This window comes from Terrapene carolina, unplaced genomic scaffold, assembly GCF_002925995.2.
Source record: "Terrapene carolina triunguis isolate 2854851 unplaced genomic scaffold, T_m_triunguis-2.0 Scaffold85, whole genome shotgun sequence".
Taxonomy (NCBI): Eukaryota; Metazoa; Chordata; order Testudines; family Emydidae; genus Terrapene; species Terrapene triunguis.
This window is the reverse complement of record NW_020664436.1, coordinates 22,275,919-22,290,776: the sequence shown is the minus strand read 5'-3', so window position 1 is coordinate 22,290,776 and position 14,858 is coordinate 22,275,919. Positions and strand designations below refer to the sequence as shown.

General features: G+C 41.7%; 1 protein-coding gene across 1 annotated transcript in view; it reads right to left on the bottom strand.

The window, feature by feature from the left end:
• Positions 1-3,028: 3,028 nt before the first annotated feature.
• PCNX2 (pecanex 2) overlaps positions 3,029-14,858 on the bottom strand; it is a 229,616-nt gene continuing 217,786 nt past the window's right edge. Inside the window, exons 33-35 of the mRNA XM_026649526.1 lie at positions 14,122-14,306; positions 4,904-5,352; positions 3,029-3,619 (exon numbers count right to left, since the gene is read on the bottom strand). Of these exons, the coding sequence (XP_026505311.1) occupies positions 3,446-3,619; positions 4,904-5,352; positions 14,122-14,306 (808 nt within the window). The 3' untranslated portion in view covers positions 3,029-3,445. The remainder of the gene's footprint in view (positions 3,620-4,903; positions 5,353-14,121; positions 14,307-14,858) is intronic.

Genomic DNA, 14,858 nt, shown 5'->3' with positions numbered 1-14,858 from the left:
CAATCAGACAACTTCTATAAACAAGGCTTGGGGTCTGCCAACTGGTGACCAGATGCTAGGGTGAACATAACTGATTTAGCAGCCCCTGGCTGGCTTCGCTAATGTTGCTGAAGTCATTGATTAGATACTCTGGGCAGATTCTGACCTAATTTCCACCAGTGTAAATGAGACAAGTGCCTAACCTTTACTGCATGACTTGAGCAAGAACAAATTAGTGAAAGAATAAAATAGGTTTAAGGAAACAAACCGAGAGGGAAAAACAGTTAATCTGAGGGCTAAAATGGGACTAGTTCTACAATGTTCATACTTATTTTACCATATACCCCCCACTGCTCTACTTCCTCGCTCAGTCCTGATACATTATAGGGCTTCCCCCCACTGCTTTCCTCCCACTTCGATCATCAGTAAAATGTCACCTAGCCAGGCTACATTCCCTCACCACTGATGGTGTTTCCATAAATGTAGCACATACACAGATTGTGCTTGGAGAGTGGGAGGTTGTCTTCCTCAAAGGCTGGTACAGTTACCGACTAAGCTGGGGGTGTCCTTGAAAGCAGCAATAAAGGATTCACCTGGCAGCCGATTGGCTACCCACTGCTGCATTGCATGGGTCATAGCAGTGCTACTCTCCAGTATATCGACCACATTTGGAATTAGGTGAATGATCAGTGAGCAGGCTTCTTGCTACACAGCATGTCGAATAAGTGACTTCTTGCCCTTGCTGTTTTGGAAAATTTCAGCATGTCACCTAAATCTTCAAAATATTGATGTGTTGGATCACGCAATATATATTTAAAGGTGTTGGTTACAGCCATCCTCCAAGCACCGCTGCCACTGCACACACTGAACATGTAACACATACAAACTGGTCAACCTTAACAGCTTAGTCCATATACAATGCTGGATGGATATTAGCTATAGTAGAACCTCAGAGTTATGAACAACTGGAGGTTGTTCGTAACTCTGAACAAAAAGTTATGGTTGTTCTTTCAAAAGTTTACTACTGAACATTGACTTAATACAGCTTCGAAACTTTACTAGGAAGAAGAAAAATGCTACTTTTAACCATCTTAATTTAAATGAAACAAGCACAGAAAGTTTCCTTACCTTGCCAAATCTTTTTTTAAAACTTTCCCTTTATTTTTAGTAGTTTACATTTAACACAGTACTGTACTGTATTTGATTTTTTGGGAGTGGGGGGGCGGGGAGTCTCTGTTGCTGCCTGATTGTGTACTTCTGGTTCCAAATGAGGTGTGTGGTTGACTGGGCAGTTCGTAACTCTGGGGTTTGTAACTCCGAGGTCCTCTAGCTCCAGTGTTGGCCCAGGGTTCAAAAAACCAAGACAATTACCAAAAGTCATTCTTATTCAATAAAAACATCTACCTGGACCCTAATTGAATGACTCCTATCATCTTTGATTATGCTGTGGGTACTATTGCTTACCTTAAATACATTGAAGATATAAGTATTCTTATTGACAACATATCCAACATGGTCAATACAAATCTATGGGCTATTGTCTTAGAGAATACCTGTAACACTTTGTAATTGTTCCTGTTGGGAAAGTTTAACATTCCTGCTGTTCACCCAGCCAAGATATTTCAATAACAATTTTAAAACAAAAGAAAAATATCTGCAACACATATATAGGCGCTAAAAGTCACTGGATACTTTGAAAAAATCCCTCCCTCCCCCCAATAGGCAGTTGGGATACTTTTTTTTTAATAACTAAAATGTGTAGGGCTAAAGCCTGTTGTGAGAGGCCTGGGCACCCTGTGCTTGGTGGGGGTGGATAGGAAACCGCCTTTATCTGCACACCTGTGCAGCAGCAGGTTGGGATTCATTATGAGCACTCTCCTGGTGCACAGCTGCCTCAAGAGGACATCGTGTGTTGGCTTGAAATAGGACTAGACGCCTGTGCTGTTCTCTGGTGGAGCAGCACTAAAGCACATGCACCTGTCACCTTGCTCCATTCAGGCCCTGTGGATGCAGGATCTCTCAGTGATGCCTTTGAAGAACATTCCACTTTCTCCCTGGTGTGGCCATAATGAGGGAGGGCAGAGTTTTGCCCATAATGTTCAGAGCTTTAGCACCAGGCTAATTTATATTAATGAGTGGGAGACAAAATGTGGATTTCCAAAGTTTGCAAATCAGCAAGTAAGCAAATAAATATGACTGAAAAGAATGAAAATTGCTGCATCACAGAGTGTACTTGGCTCATTTATTTTGACCAGTGTCATTCAGGTGTTTTTTACAGTATTAAATATAGATGCCATGGTGATGGACAGGGTCTGTAAATGTGAAGGCAACCGTATATTGTGTAAAAGTCATGAGACTTCGCTTCAGCATCGCCTATTCAATCTTGCTCATTAAGTGGGACGAGACGACCTGGTTTTGTGTAGAAAACCACCATGGCTGTGGATTAGCGTGATAAGAATTAGAAAGGAGCTGCTGTAGTTACAGTAAAGAAGAACATTGAGACACTGATAGTTGTAAATTGTTTAATTACAAAAAAAATTTATGAGCATGTGTGTGTATATACTATAGTACATTAAGGATTTGTTTTAGCCTCTTGGCTTCAGATATAGGCATGCATTCCTGTAAACTGAACAGGAGTGCGAGATTACATGTAAGAGCAGTTTTGTATATAAAACTGCTTTGTTTGCAAATAAGGAGCACCATATGCTTTGTGAAGGCTTTCCATGCACTGGCTATACTTGTTCTCAAAACTTGCCTTATTGCAATGTGTAGTCTATCTCTTTCATACAGTATTTCAACATGGCTGCATGCAGTATATCTTCACCTATATTAATATGTTGCTATACATAATTACCATCTGTGTAACACTTTAAAGAAAAGGAAGAATGAGGTTTGCCGTTAAAAGTTTGCAGATTCAGCTCTAATGTTAGTGTGTATTGTACTATCCTATTACATGTTCATTGCTTCTAGTCAGAATTTTTCTTTGTGATGCATTATGTATAAAATGCCAATTATTTAACATGCAGTCCTCTTTTTCATTATGGCAGGAAACAGATGTCTGTGTGCTTTTCGCCGAGTTGTATTAAGATCTTCCATTGCTTTCACTTGCACTTCCACGCATGCTTCTTTTTGAGCATGTCCAGATTTCCACCACAAGTGTGTCAGCACCGCTGCGGGGGAAGGATATCACGCAGAGTTTATTCATTGTTTTAGAAATGTCAAGAACCTGAGATGAAGTTGCACTGCATTTTAGGACATCTTTAAATTCTGTAAAGGTCCTTCCATCCCCACATGCCAAGCCTTTTTGCTGAAGAACATCTGCACTATGGGATTCTCTCTCCGAAGTTAGAAAAATAAAGCGTTTTGAGGTTTGTTGTTACACTTGAAATAACTGGAGCTGACTGACCTAGGTGTGTTTTTCTTTACTTTGAAGGAGTACATATGGCCCTTGAACTAGGAATATTCTTCACTGCTCTTCTGAAAGGCTCTGTTGAGAAGCTGTATCCTCCAGTGCCATATCCTCCTGGCTGGCTCTTCTACACTCCAGATTATGACTCTCAAAAATGGCTCGGGCAGGACCTAGGTCTTTTCGCGGTCTAGATTTTGTAGCATCAGTCACTTCATAAGTCTCGGAGAATTGCTTAAAACAAAATTTAGAATAGTTTAGGAAATGTCTAGATGGCACTTCATTTGGTTCTTTTCAAAAGGACATTTTGAAATAAAGACAGACATTAGCTCTCTGGACTTCATACCGTTTTGTGTAATTATATGTGATTCACATTTAGTTATAGCGTGAACTTCAGGAGCTAAAAAGGAACTAGAGAAGACCCCAGCACTTGTCCCTCTTCATGTGATAACAGCACAGAACTGCCCACAAGAGCAGACTACCAGATAGAGATTGTTCAGTAATACCTACTTTGTACTGTGCCTGATCAAGTTAAGTCTGAAAAGGATGCCCCAAATTATCCCTAAACGTAATTAATCTAATTCTGGTCCAACTTCACTAGAAGACTTCCTGTGCTAAAGCAGAGGGTTTAAACAAAAGCCTTATTTCACACCACATGCTGGCAAGTAGCCACATTGACTGCAAGAGCTCACTTGTGCCTGGCACGCAAAGTGCTCAGCTTAGCTCTCGTAATTTCAAAGGGAGTTGAGAATGGTTGGCAGGATCCAGACCTTAGACTGTAAACTCTTTGGGCAGGGATTGTGTCTTACCTGTTTGTGCAGTGCCTTGCATGTCTACTGGTGTTGTAGAAAGACGAAAAAATAATACTCGCATCAGTAAGGCAAGCAGTAGGCCCTAGGTGAATAATGCTCAGTCCAGCTCCTAATGGAGATAATGGCAAAACTCATTGCCTTCATTTGGAGCAGGACTGATCATTACATGATGCAGTTAGGATGAAACTAACTTCAGGCATGGACAACCTTGGTATCATCTGGGTTAATATATTTGTATGCTATGTACATGAGAAACCAGACTTGGGCTATCCATATCCAATGATTTTGTCCTAATGACAACAAATCAGCTTACTTGGTTCCACTTGGTAATGCCAAATTATTTAATATTAGTTATGCCCTCAGTCTCTCATTGGATTTGCCAAACTGCTTCATGTCTAAGGACTATGATTTTATTTTACCACTCCGGAGGGGTCTGTAGTGAGGATGATGGACTTCAGGAAGGAGACTGATTGGAATCAAAAGTTAAATCATACAGTCAAATAGCCAACCAAACAAAATACTAAAGTGCACACACAAATTTTCCCTGGGGAGAGAATGATAGAAAGAGAGAATAAATGCACGCGACAGATGTTAGTCACGTTGCTTAATGCACTCCTGGCAGACACTTGAATACTACAGTGGTGAGGGCAGCATAAGAATATAATAGACTAGAATTATAGCTCCTGCTAACATGACTCTGCCTTACCCGTGTTGCTTGGCTCGCAGCTCTAGCAGATGGACCCATGGTAATGTTGACACTGCTGGATGACTGGGTATCAGTTGTGTTTCCTCCATCAGCAGCCGAGAGCCCAGAAATCACCAAAGCACTTGAAAAACTTCTCTTGCCAAACAGAAGGCTGAGAGTAGAGCTGGTGGAAGAGGCCAGACTGGACCTCAGCATTGCTCCGGCTCTATCCTGGACAGTCAACTGGTCACCAGCAGGAATGGCAGGGGTTTGAGAAAACACAGATGTGACTGAATTGTGGAAGGACAACTGGCTTCTGGAAAGCCTTTGGACAATTTCATGGGCAGATGTGGAAGCTTGGATAATGGGCTGGTAACTTTCTACAAGTGGTTCAGAATGACTTGAAACCGGTGGCCTCTGGTTTAAGGCAGCATGTGTCTGAACAGACTGACTCCTGAATTTTCTTCTGCCTTTAAACGAGAGAAATAGTTTTATTTTAAATTATATTTTCAGTTACATACCATCAAAGCACACATATTACTGGTTCTATCCATTTACTAGGGTATATTTTATGTAGCGTTCTTTATCACACATACACTTTTATACTGAGGATCTAAACACTTTACAAACAAACGTTCAGCGAATCATAGAAATTAGAGATTGATAAAACCTATGAAGTCATTTGGTTCATCCCACTGGCAGTGCAAAATGGTTCAGATCTTCTATTGCCTTTGATGGGAGCAGAATTTGAGCCTTTGTGAGGAACATAAATAATATCATTATTAAATCCATTTCACAGATGAATAAATGGAGAAACAGAGAGCAAGATTCCCCAAGAAACGTAGGTGTAGTGATGCTGAGTGTCACCATGCCTAACTTTCAGCTGTCTTGAAAATCACTAATTCACAAAGCCAGCGTTCGATGCTCAGGCTCGCTATACAATGAATAGGTGCTTCAGCATGGTATTCACAAAAGCCAGCATGCTAGGTGGCTCCTCGCCTAAGCTAGCCAATGGGAGATGCCTAAACAAGGGGTGTATCCTAAGCCCATCCCTCTCAGGGAGTTTGGTGCCTAAGGGCTGCAGGGAGGCATCTTCCTCTGCTTGGGATTCTCAGCTACAAACCTTTTCTTGGTGTTAGGTGCCTCCACCATTTCTACCAGAAGTGAAGGAGGTGGCTCTCCCTCAACTTTTAGTCCAGCTGTTAGAGTACTTACCTAGGCTGTACTTACCTAGCCTAGTACTTACCTAGGCTATCCCTTAGGATATGATGCATCTGAAGAAGTGGGTTTTTTACCCAAGAAAGCTTATGCCCAAATAAATCTGTTAGTCTTTAAGGTGCCACCAGACTCCTTGTTTTTTTAGGATATGAGGGGATTTGAGCAGGGATTTACCTGCTCAGATGCATGCCCTAACCACTGAGGTATGGGATATTCTGATGTGGGGCTCCCTCATTTTCTCTTGTTGAAGCTGTTCTACTGTGGAACTCTTAAGTACCTAAATCCCTTTTTGAAAATGAGATTTAGGCCCCTAAATCAGTTGGGTATTGCAACGCTGAGCACAGGAACATCCCAATACCTTTAAAAAATCTAAGCCCAAGTGCCTTATAAAATTCCACTCCTAAAGCTTTATATAGTTTAATTGCAAATTAAAACAAAGTAAGGTTACACAGAATTACCCTTGCCCTCAGGACTAGGAATGTGAAGACACTTCCACCTCAGTGTCACAGGGCAGAGTATTTACAACAAAGGAAGTTGTTTGAGGTCAAGAATTTAAGAGGAAGAGACCTATGTGGGGGGCAGATTATTCCACATCTACCTACTGCAGGGTCTTTGCACCATCCTTTGAAGCTCCTGGTTCTGGCTACTGTCAGAGAAAGGATACTTGTCTAAATGGACTTCAGGTCTGAGCCGGTCTGGCTATTCCTACATTTGTACATAATCCCAAATTTGTTCTAATGTTTACAACCCAATGCCTCAAACTCACAGCCATCATCCACATGGCCAAAAGACTACACAGGATTCCCGCTGGGGCCACCACTGCTCCTCCCTGATTGGACAGAAGGATTGTGATTGAGCAATGAGAGCTACTTAAATGCAGAGTTGATTTATGTATTTTTTATTCTTGTATGTTGCATGTTCACAGAATAAAATAATAATAAACCCATCCACAAACCACTGAACACACCAGATACCTGCTTGTGAACACAATCAACTCCCCAGATCACAGACAGCAGGTTGGCACACACAGCAGGCACCTAATATGCTTGATGTTTCTCTGTATTGATTCTATGTCAAACTCACACAGAGCACCTGTTCATCTGACTGCAAGCTACACATTCCATAGCCAGGAAACCCAAAATGTTAACATACGCTGGTACTTTAATATCATAGCCATAATTTAAAAAGTATTAATATTTTTGAAAACAGCAAACCTGTAAAACCTAACGATGCAGACATGAATTTTGCCTTTTAGGGATTCCTAGGTTAGAACATAAAAACATCATAGGTTGTTGATCTTTTCCCCCCAGTGCATGAAATAGGAAGGGAGGAAGGCAAAGGGGCTGAAGTTCCATTATAAGCAGCAAATTCCTTCAAAAACTGAAATTTCTCAGCTGTAAAGCAACATAAATCCCAAACGGACAATTCTCTATAAATCTGATTGCTTGCTGAATTCAGGAATAATTTCAATGAAATTAATATAATAACCCAATATCAAGGATATTTCTATTACTTAGCTCTTTTATAGCTCTGAAAGTACTTTTCAAAGAAAAGTATCATTATCCCCATTTTACAGATGCTGAGGCACAGAGAAGTTACGTAGCTTGGCCCAGAGCCACATGGCAGAGCCGGGAATAGAAACCAGATCTCGTGACTCAGTCAGTGTCCTATCCGCTGGCTGGCTCCTCCCTCTCTTTTCCATATATAAAGTGGCAATAACATGATGGAATCAGCTTAGCTGGAATAAAGTCTAGTTGGCCTGGCAAGTAGTGAGCAATTTTCCATACCATTTACAACACCACATTACTTTTACTTTATACTCAGAACAATAAAAAGTACACTTGCAAAAATGGCATACTGGGCAGTGGCCCCTGTAATAAATGCCTCAAGACTCCCACTAAAGCCAATGGGACCAATGCAGCTAAGCCTCATGCACTGATTCAAAAATGTGCCCATGGATTCTCTGCACTTCAGATGGGATGATTGGGGAGACAGGCCTGAGCTGCAAAGTTTGGATCTAGATGAGGTTCTGACTTTCCCAAAGATCCAAAGTGCTTGAACTCTGGGGTTTTGGTTAAGCCCTATTTCTAGGTCAGTTGCTTATTTTAATGTTATCCTCTTAAAATATAAAGGACAGATATGAATTAAGAACAGAGAGGCTGTGATGTGTAAGTTCTGTCAAATATGGACAAACATCTGTTCATGATTTAAACTGCCAAGCTGACCACTGTCCAAAAATATTCTATATTCATCCCAAATTCAGCAGTTACAGTGCTATGTAGTAGACCACCCATATCTACACATAAATAGCATAGCCCCTGAAAACACTTTGGAAACAAAGGCTGTTCTATATACTGTATTGTAAAGTAAAGACACTTTTTTTGGTGCACCCAACGTACTTTCAATGCTTCTGATTTTCCTCATTTTTATGTAGGGTTGTAATTGCATTTTGCAGACTGAATGGCACCAGCCAGTAAAGTGAAATATTAAATTAAGAAACACGAAATACAGTTGTTTCATAAATTGTAAGGCCAGAAGGGCCCATTGTGATCATCTGGTCTAACCTCCTGTGTAACACAGGCCTTAGAACTTCCCTGAATTAATTCCCGTTTGGATGTTTTCCTAAAATATGTGCTCTAGTTCAATCTTGATTGAAAAACTTCCAGTGATGGAGAATCCCCCATAACCCTTAGTAAGTTATTCCAATGGTTAAATATAATCACTTTAAAAATGTGTCACTTATTTCTAATCTGAATTTGTCTAGTTTCAGCTTTCAGCCATTGGCTCTTGTTATACGTTTGCAAGAGCCTCTATTTTCAAATTTCTGGTCCCCATGCAGTTATTTGTAAACTAATCAAGTCTGTTAAGGCATGTTTTCCAATCCTTTCATTATTCCCTTGGTTCTTCTCTGAACCATCCAATTTATCAACATCCTCCTTGAATTGTAGACTTCAGAACAGGACATAGTATTCCAGTAGCAATCTCATCAGTGCCAAATACAGAGGTAATATAACTTTTCTACTCTCTTCTCATTTATACATCCAAGGATCACATCTGTCTATTTGGGCACAGAATTACATTGGGAGCACACGTTCAACTGATTATCTACCATGATCTCAAAATCCATTTCAGCGTCACTGCTTCCCAGGATAGCGTCCCCCACATTCTTTGTTCCTTGATGTGTGACTTTACATTTGGCCATATGAAAATGCACATTGTTTGCTCGCACCCATTTAGCAAGCAATCTAGATATCTCTCTATCAGTGACCTGTCCTCTACATTATTTACTACTCCCCCAATCCGTGTGTCATCTGCAAACTTTATCAAGTGAGGACTTTGTTTTCTTCCACGTCATTGATAAATATATTAAATAGTATAAGACCAAGAACCAATCTCTGTGGGATTCCACTAGAACAGGGGCAGGCAAACTTTTTGGCCTGACGGCCGCATCGGGTTTTGGAAATTGTATGGAGGGCCGGTTGGGGAGGCTGTGCCTCCCCAAACAGCCAGGCATGGCCCGCCTCCCGCCCCCTATCTCCCGTCCCTGCTTCTTGTCCCCTGACGGCCCCGCTGGGACTCCTGCCCCATCCAACCCCCCCGTTCCCTGACGGCCCCCTGGGACCCCTGCCCCATCCACCCCCTCCCTGTCCCCTGACTGCCCCCGGAACCCCCACCCAACCCCTCCTCTCATTCCTGAATGCCCCCTCCCCCCCGACCCCTGCCCCATCCAACCACCCCTTCTCCCTGACTGCCCCTGGAACCCCTGCCCCCGACTGCCCCATGCTGCCCCATCCAACCCCCCCTCCTTCCTGACTGCCCCCCCAGGACCCCTTCACCCATTCAACCCCCCCGTTCCCTGCCCTCTGACCGCCCCGACCCCTATCCACACCCCCGCCCCCTGACCACCAGCCCGTCCGAACTCCCCTGCCCTCTATCCAACACCCCCTGCTCCCTGCCCCTTTATCGCGCTGCCTGGAGCACCAGTGGCTGGCGGTGCGGCTGTGGCTGGAGCCAGCCACACCACCGTGCAGCACAGAGCACCGGGTCAGGCTGCGGCTCTGCAGCTGTGCTGCCCGGCCGCCCAAAGCACTGAGGGCCAGGAGCTCAGGGGCCAGGCAGGAGGGGCCCGCGGGCCGTAGTTTGCCCACCTCTGCACTAGAAACACACTTGCTCAATGATGATTCCCTGTTTACAATTACATTTTGAGACCTATCAGTTAGGCAGTTTTTAATCCATTTAATGTGTGTCATGTTAATTTTGTATCATTCTAGTTTCTCAATCAAAATGTCATGCTGTACCTGTCACAGTTCAGGGCAACTGCACCAGTATTTCCCCTCTATGCTCCAGCAAGGGCACCCACTCTCAGGCTTCCCCAGCCATTGCCTTTCTTGGGTGAAGACCCAAGTCTCACTCCCTTCTGATGGGGGCATTTCCAGGCTGCACAGTTCCCTGCCTTCACTATGTTATTCGCAGCAGAGAGAGGCTGCCCAAGCACACGTGCTTGTTTTCTCTTCAGTGATTAATAACAAAGTGATTTTCAACAGTTATTTGTAACACACAACTCTTCCTATGCAAGGCTATTTTATTCTTAAGGCAAAAAGCATTAAAGAAAAATCGTATTAAAACAATACTAAAATCTATACGCACGCTAATAAGTTTACCAGATACCATCACAACTCTAACATGGACACTGGCAGGAGCTGTCCTTCAATCCCCACCCATGGGGTGTGGTCACAAGTCAGCTCAGAACAAGCACCCAGTCTTATGGGGCCTCATTAGGCCCAGCCCTTCCAACTCAATCCTAAGGATAGGGGATCCCATAAACCAGGAGTCTGTTTGCTGGATCAGGAAGAAGGCCACAAAATGTTTAAAAGCTGGCTATTTATCCAAAAGTCCTTTCTTTGTCTATTGGTCCCTGGAGAATCCAGTTTGAAGTAGTATATGTGTATGTCTCCGGAGGCCCGGGGGGTGTCTTCAAAGGGCTGATAACCAGAGGAATTACATTAGCATCACCCGCCTACCAGAGAAGGTATGTACAATGCCACAATAACACATACAGAATTGCATTTTTAATACAATGGACTCCAAAGGTATTAAACCTAAATCAATAAGGTTTAATTTAATTCAATAAAATTCATTTGGGATATTGTAGATAATTCTCAGTCTGTCACAGTACCAAGTCAAATGCCTGACAAAAGTTTAAGTATACTACATCAACACTATTACCTTTATCAACTAGACTTGTAATCTCATAAAAAAAAATTTCAAGTTAGTTTGACAAGATCGATTTTCCTTATACCCATGTTGACTGGCATTCATTATATTACCTGCCTTCAACTCTTTATTAATCAAGTCCCAAATCAGCTGTTCAATTATTACGCCGAGATTGATGCCCCGCTGCCAAAATTATAATTACCTGGGCCATCTTGTTTACCTTTTTAAATGATTGGCACAATATTAGCTTTCTTTGAGTCCCCTGGAACTTCCCCAGTGTTCGAAGACTTATTGAAAATCAACATTAGGATCCAGAGAGCTTCTCAACCAGCTCTTTTAAAACTCTTGGTTGTAAGTTATCTGAACCTGTTGAATTAAAAAATGTCAAGCCGTAGCTGCTTTTTAACGTTCTCCTTAGTTACTTTTGGAATGGAAACTATTTCATCAGCAACAGCATCTTCATCATCATCATATGATATCAACACATTATCTGGCTTTTTCCCAAATACAGTACAGAAATATATTTAATACTTCTGCCTTTTCTGCATTATTATTGATGATTCTACCATTTCCGTTTGGTAATTGACTAATGCCATTGATAGGATTCCTTTCATTCCTAATATAATTAAAAAAACTTCCTTCTTGTCCTTAACTGTAGCTTCTGATTTATATTACTTTCATCTTCCCCTTTCTTGCATTTGTTATATATAATTTTTTAAAATGATTTTTATAGCTGTTTTCACTTCTCCTCTCAGACAGGTTGGTTTTTAACCAATGTAGTCTTTTATCACTATTGTGGCTTTTTGGGCATCTAGCAAAACGTTCTTAAACAATTCCCCGTGATCTTTCATTATCATTTGAGTCCCTCAGGGTCATTATTTTACAATTAAGCTTACCTTTCTGATTATGGCACTGTCAAATTGTAAAAGTGCACATGGGGATTTTGCTCCAACACAGGAATCAAAAGCAGCAGTTGTAATCTTACAATATAATTGATATTCAGGGCAAGATTCTCTCCAGCCTTGTCCATTATTTTTAATGTAAGAGCCAACAGATATAACAAGAAATGAACAAGTATCCTGTTCCTAGTTCTCTGCCTTAATTTATAACCTATAGCATAACTGTGATGTACAGTCAATTAACTCAACCTTTCAGCAAGTCCTGAGTCCTCAGAGATGTGATGAGTAGGACTTATTTTACACCAGTTTTATAATTTTACACCAGTATTTCCAGTGAGCAGGCAGCTAGCCCTGACTTACAGATCATCACAAATCTAAAATAGTTTTTGGCTCAGAATATAAGTTCAAAGCATGGTTTTGTTCATAAGTGATGAGGACATGAATTACTCCATATCAGAATGATTGGCCAGGTCTAAATGTTGGCTTTTTTCTGATGAGTACTGTATTTATATAATGGAAGCTACACTAGAGAAACAATCCCATGTGCATTAGTGATCAGGAAACCCTCTTGCTCATATAATCAGGACATTTTGTTCGCTTTCCCCAATGTCTCCCATTTAGCAATTTAGTTAAGAGTTTGGCACAATTTTAGGGTTAGAGTTCCCAATAAACAGTCAAGGCACAGGGCTCACTGAATTCACTTTTTAACTACTTCCCATCTGTGTTTGAATTTCCTCCATTACAAAAGGCATCTCCTGGTCCAGGGATCTAGCATTCAGTAGTTTGTCAGTGGGGACTCAGGTAACTTCTTTGATAGCCATTCTGCTTGTCCTATGCCCTCCCAATGACCCTCCCCTGGAAGAATAAGTCAGAAGGTCACCCCATAAACATGTCTGCTTAATAATTTGCTTGGAAATTAGGGAAGTTGAGATCTCTATTTCTTAAATTAGGATTTCCAGTGGACATTTCTTTTGTTCTCATTCTGGCCCCTTTTGCACTGCTCGGATGTCACAAAGGTGTCAGAATCTGATCATAGCTACCCAGAAGAGAATACTCCTAGTGAAGGGGAACCCTCTGTATTAACAGAGGAACTGACTCCTGTGCTTATTTGCACTACTAGTATATAAGACAAGTTGGAGGTAGGAAGGGGGTGTGGCTAATGTCATATGGTCCCTTAAGATGCAGACTGGTTCCCAGGATCAGGGAGCTGTAACCCTAACCAGCTCCTTAACACACACCTCCTCTAATCCTCTACACTGAGTGGATCTCAGACACTGAGGTGAACCTGGCCTATGATGTCACTTATGATTTTTTAAACTTTTCAAAACACTGTATTTGGTATGAAGTGTAATAATTTGGCAAGTTTCTGGGCAGCTTCACCATCTTTGCCATGCGCACGCATCCCATCCAGCTCATCAATAAAAGTTAGCCCATCACTCTGGAATTAGTTTCAGAGCAAAGAAACTCTTTTTCATTTTGGTTAATTTTTGTGAACATTCAAACTCAATTCAGCTCCAGCAACTGCATTCCTCCCTGTCTCCTGCTGTCTTCCTCTCTTTGATAATGTAATATAAATCATGAGAAGTGAAGAGTGGACTGTGTGTGCTGTCCTCAGCTTTACCAGAGCACGTAAATATAGGAGTGGCCTAATAAATGTAAAATTTGGTGAGTTGAGAGCTGTGAAGCTTTTCTGAGGCCAGAATCACCAGCAGATGTAGTAATTTGAATCACAGTTTATACAGTCTGATTCCACAGAACCTCGAATTTTAGATAATTGTTCCTCTAAGTACTTGACTGCATCATGTCATAAAGCTATAAAATAAAACACCAAACACCCCAGTCACATTTTCTCTGAGGAATGACAAGCCTAAACAGACTGTTATAGAGCCCATGTTTTGGTATACCTACCTGCATATTGACGGGAATCTTGTGAAGAAGGCTGCATCTGGGGGGTTCCATTTCTTGTGTGTTGTGAGCTACTACTCTGGCTTGAATTACTTGCGGAATTGTTTCTGGATGAAGACCCACCTCCACTATCCACCTCTTCAATGTTGTTTCCACTGCTGTGACTTGCATGACAGTCCTTCCGCATTCTGTTTGTGAGATGAGACACACTCTCAAGTTATGTTGTTTATTAGAATTTGTGCGGCCAACATTAGATAAACTCACAGTACAAGTGAATAGCTGTGCTCCGACCAGCCCTCTAGATGTATTCAACAGGCGAACACCAGAGCTCTGACAGTTTTGAGGATAGTAATTATATTACATTATAGTTATATTAGAGGTGGGTAATTTGGTTTAGTCAAAATAAAAAGCAACATAAAACTCCATTCATCGCCCAAACCAAATTTGTCTTGGTAGGTGGCCTTGGAGCCCTGAAACCCATCAGCATACTTAATCCAATGTCAAATTGGTCCCAAAAGGCGAATCTTTATATGAGGTAGCCAAGTGGCATGCTTTTCTTTCCCAAATCTTATATGCTCTGGGAATAAAGTGCACTCTGGGAGATTAATATACAAAGCAAACCCCAAAGTGCAAGTTAGAGCAAATAGAGATGCAGTGATGGGTCAAGCAAACCAGGGTCCTGTCCCTTCTCTACAGCCATGAAAGGATGGCAGGTCAAATGCACTATTCCTGTATGAAGA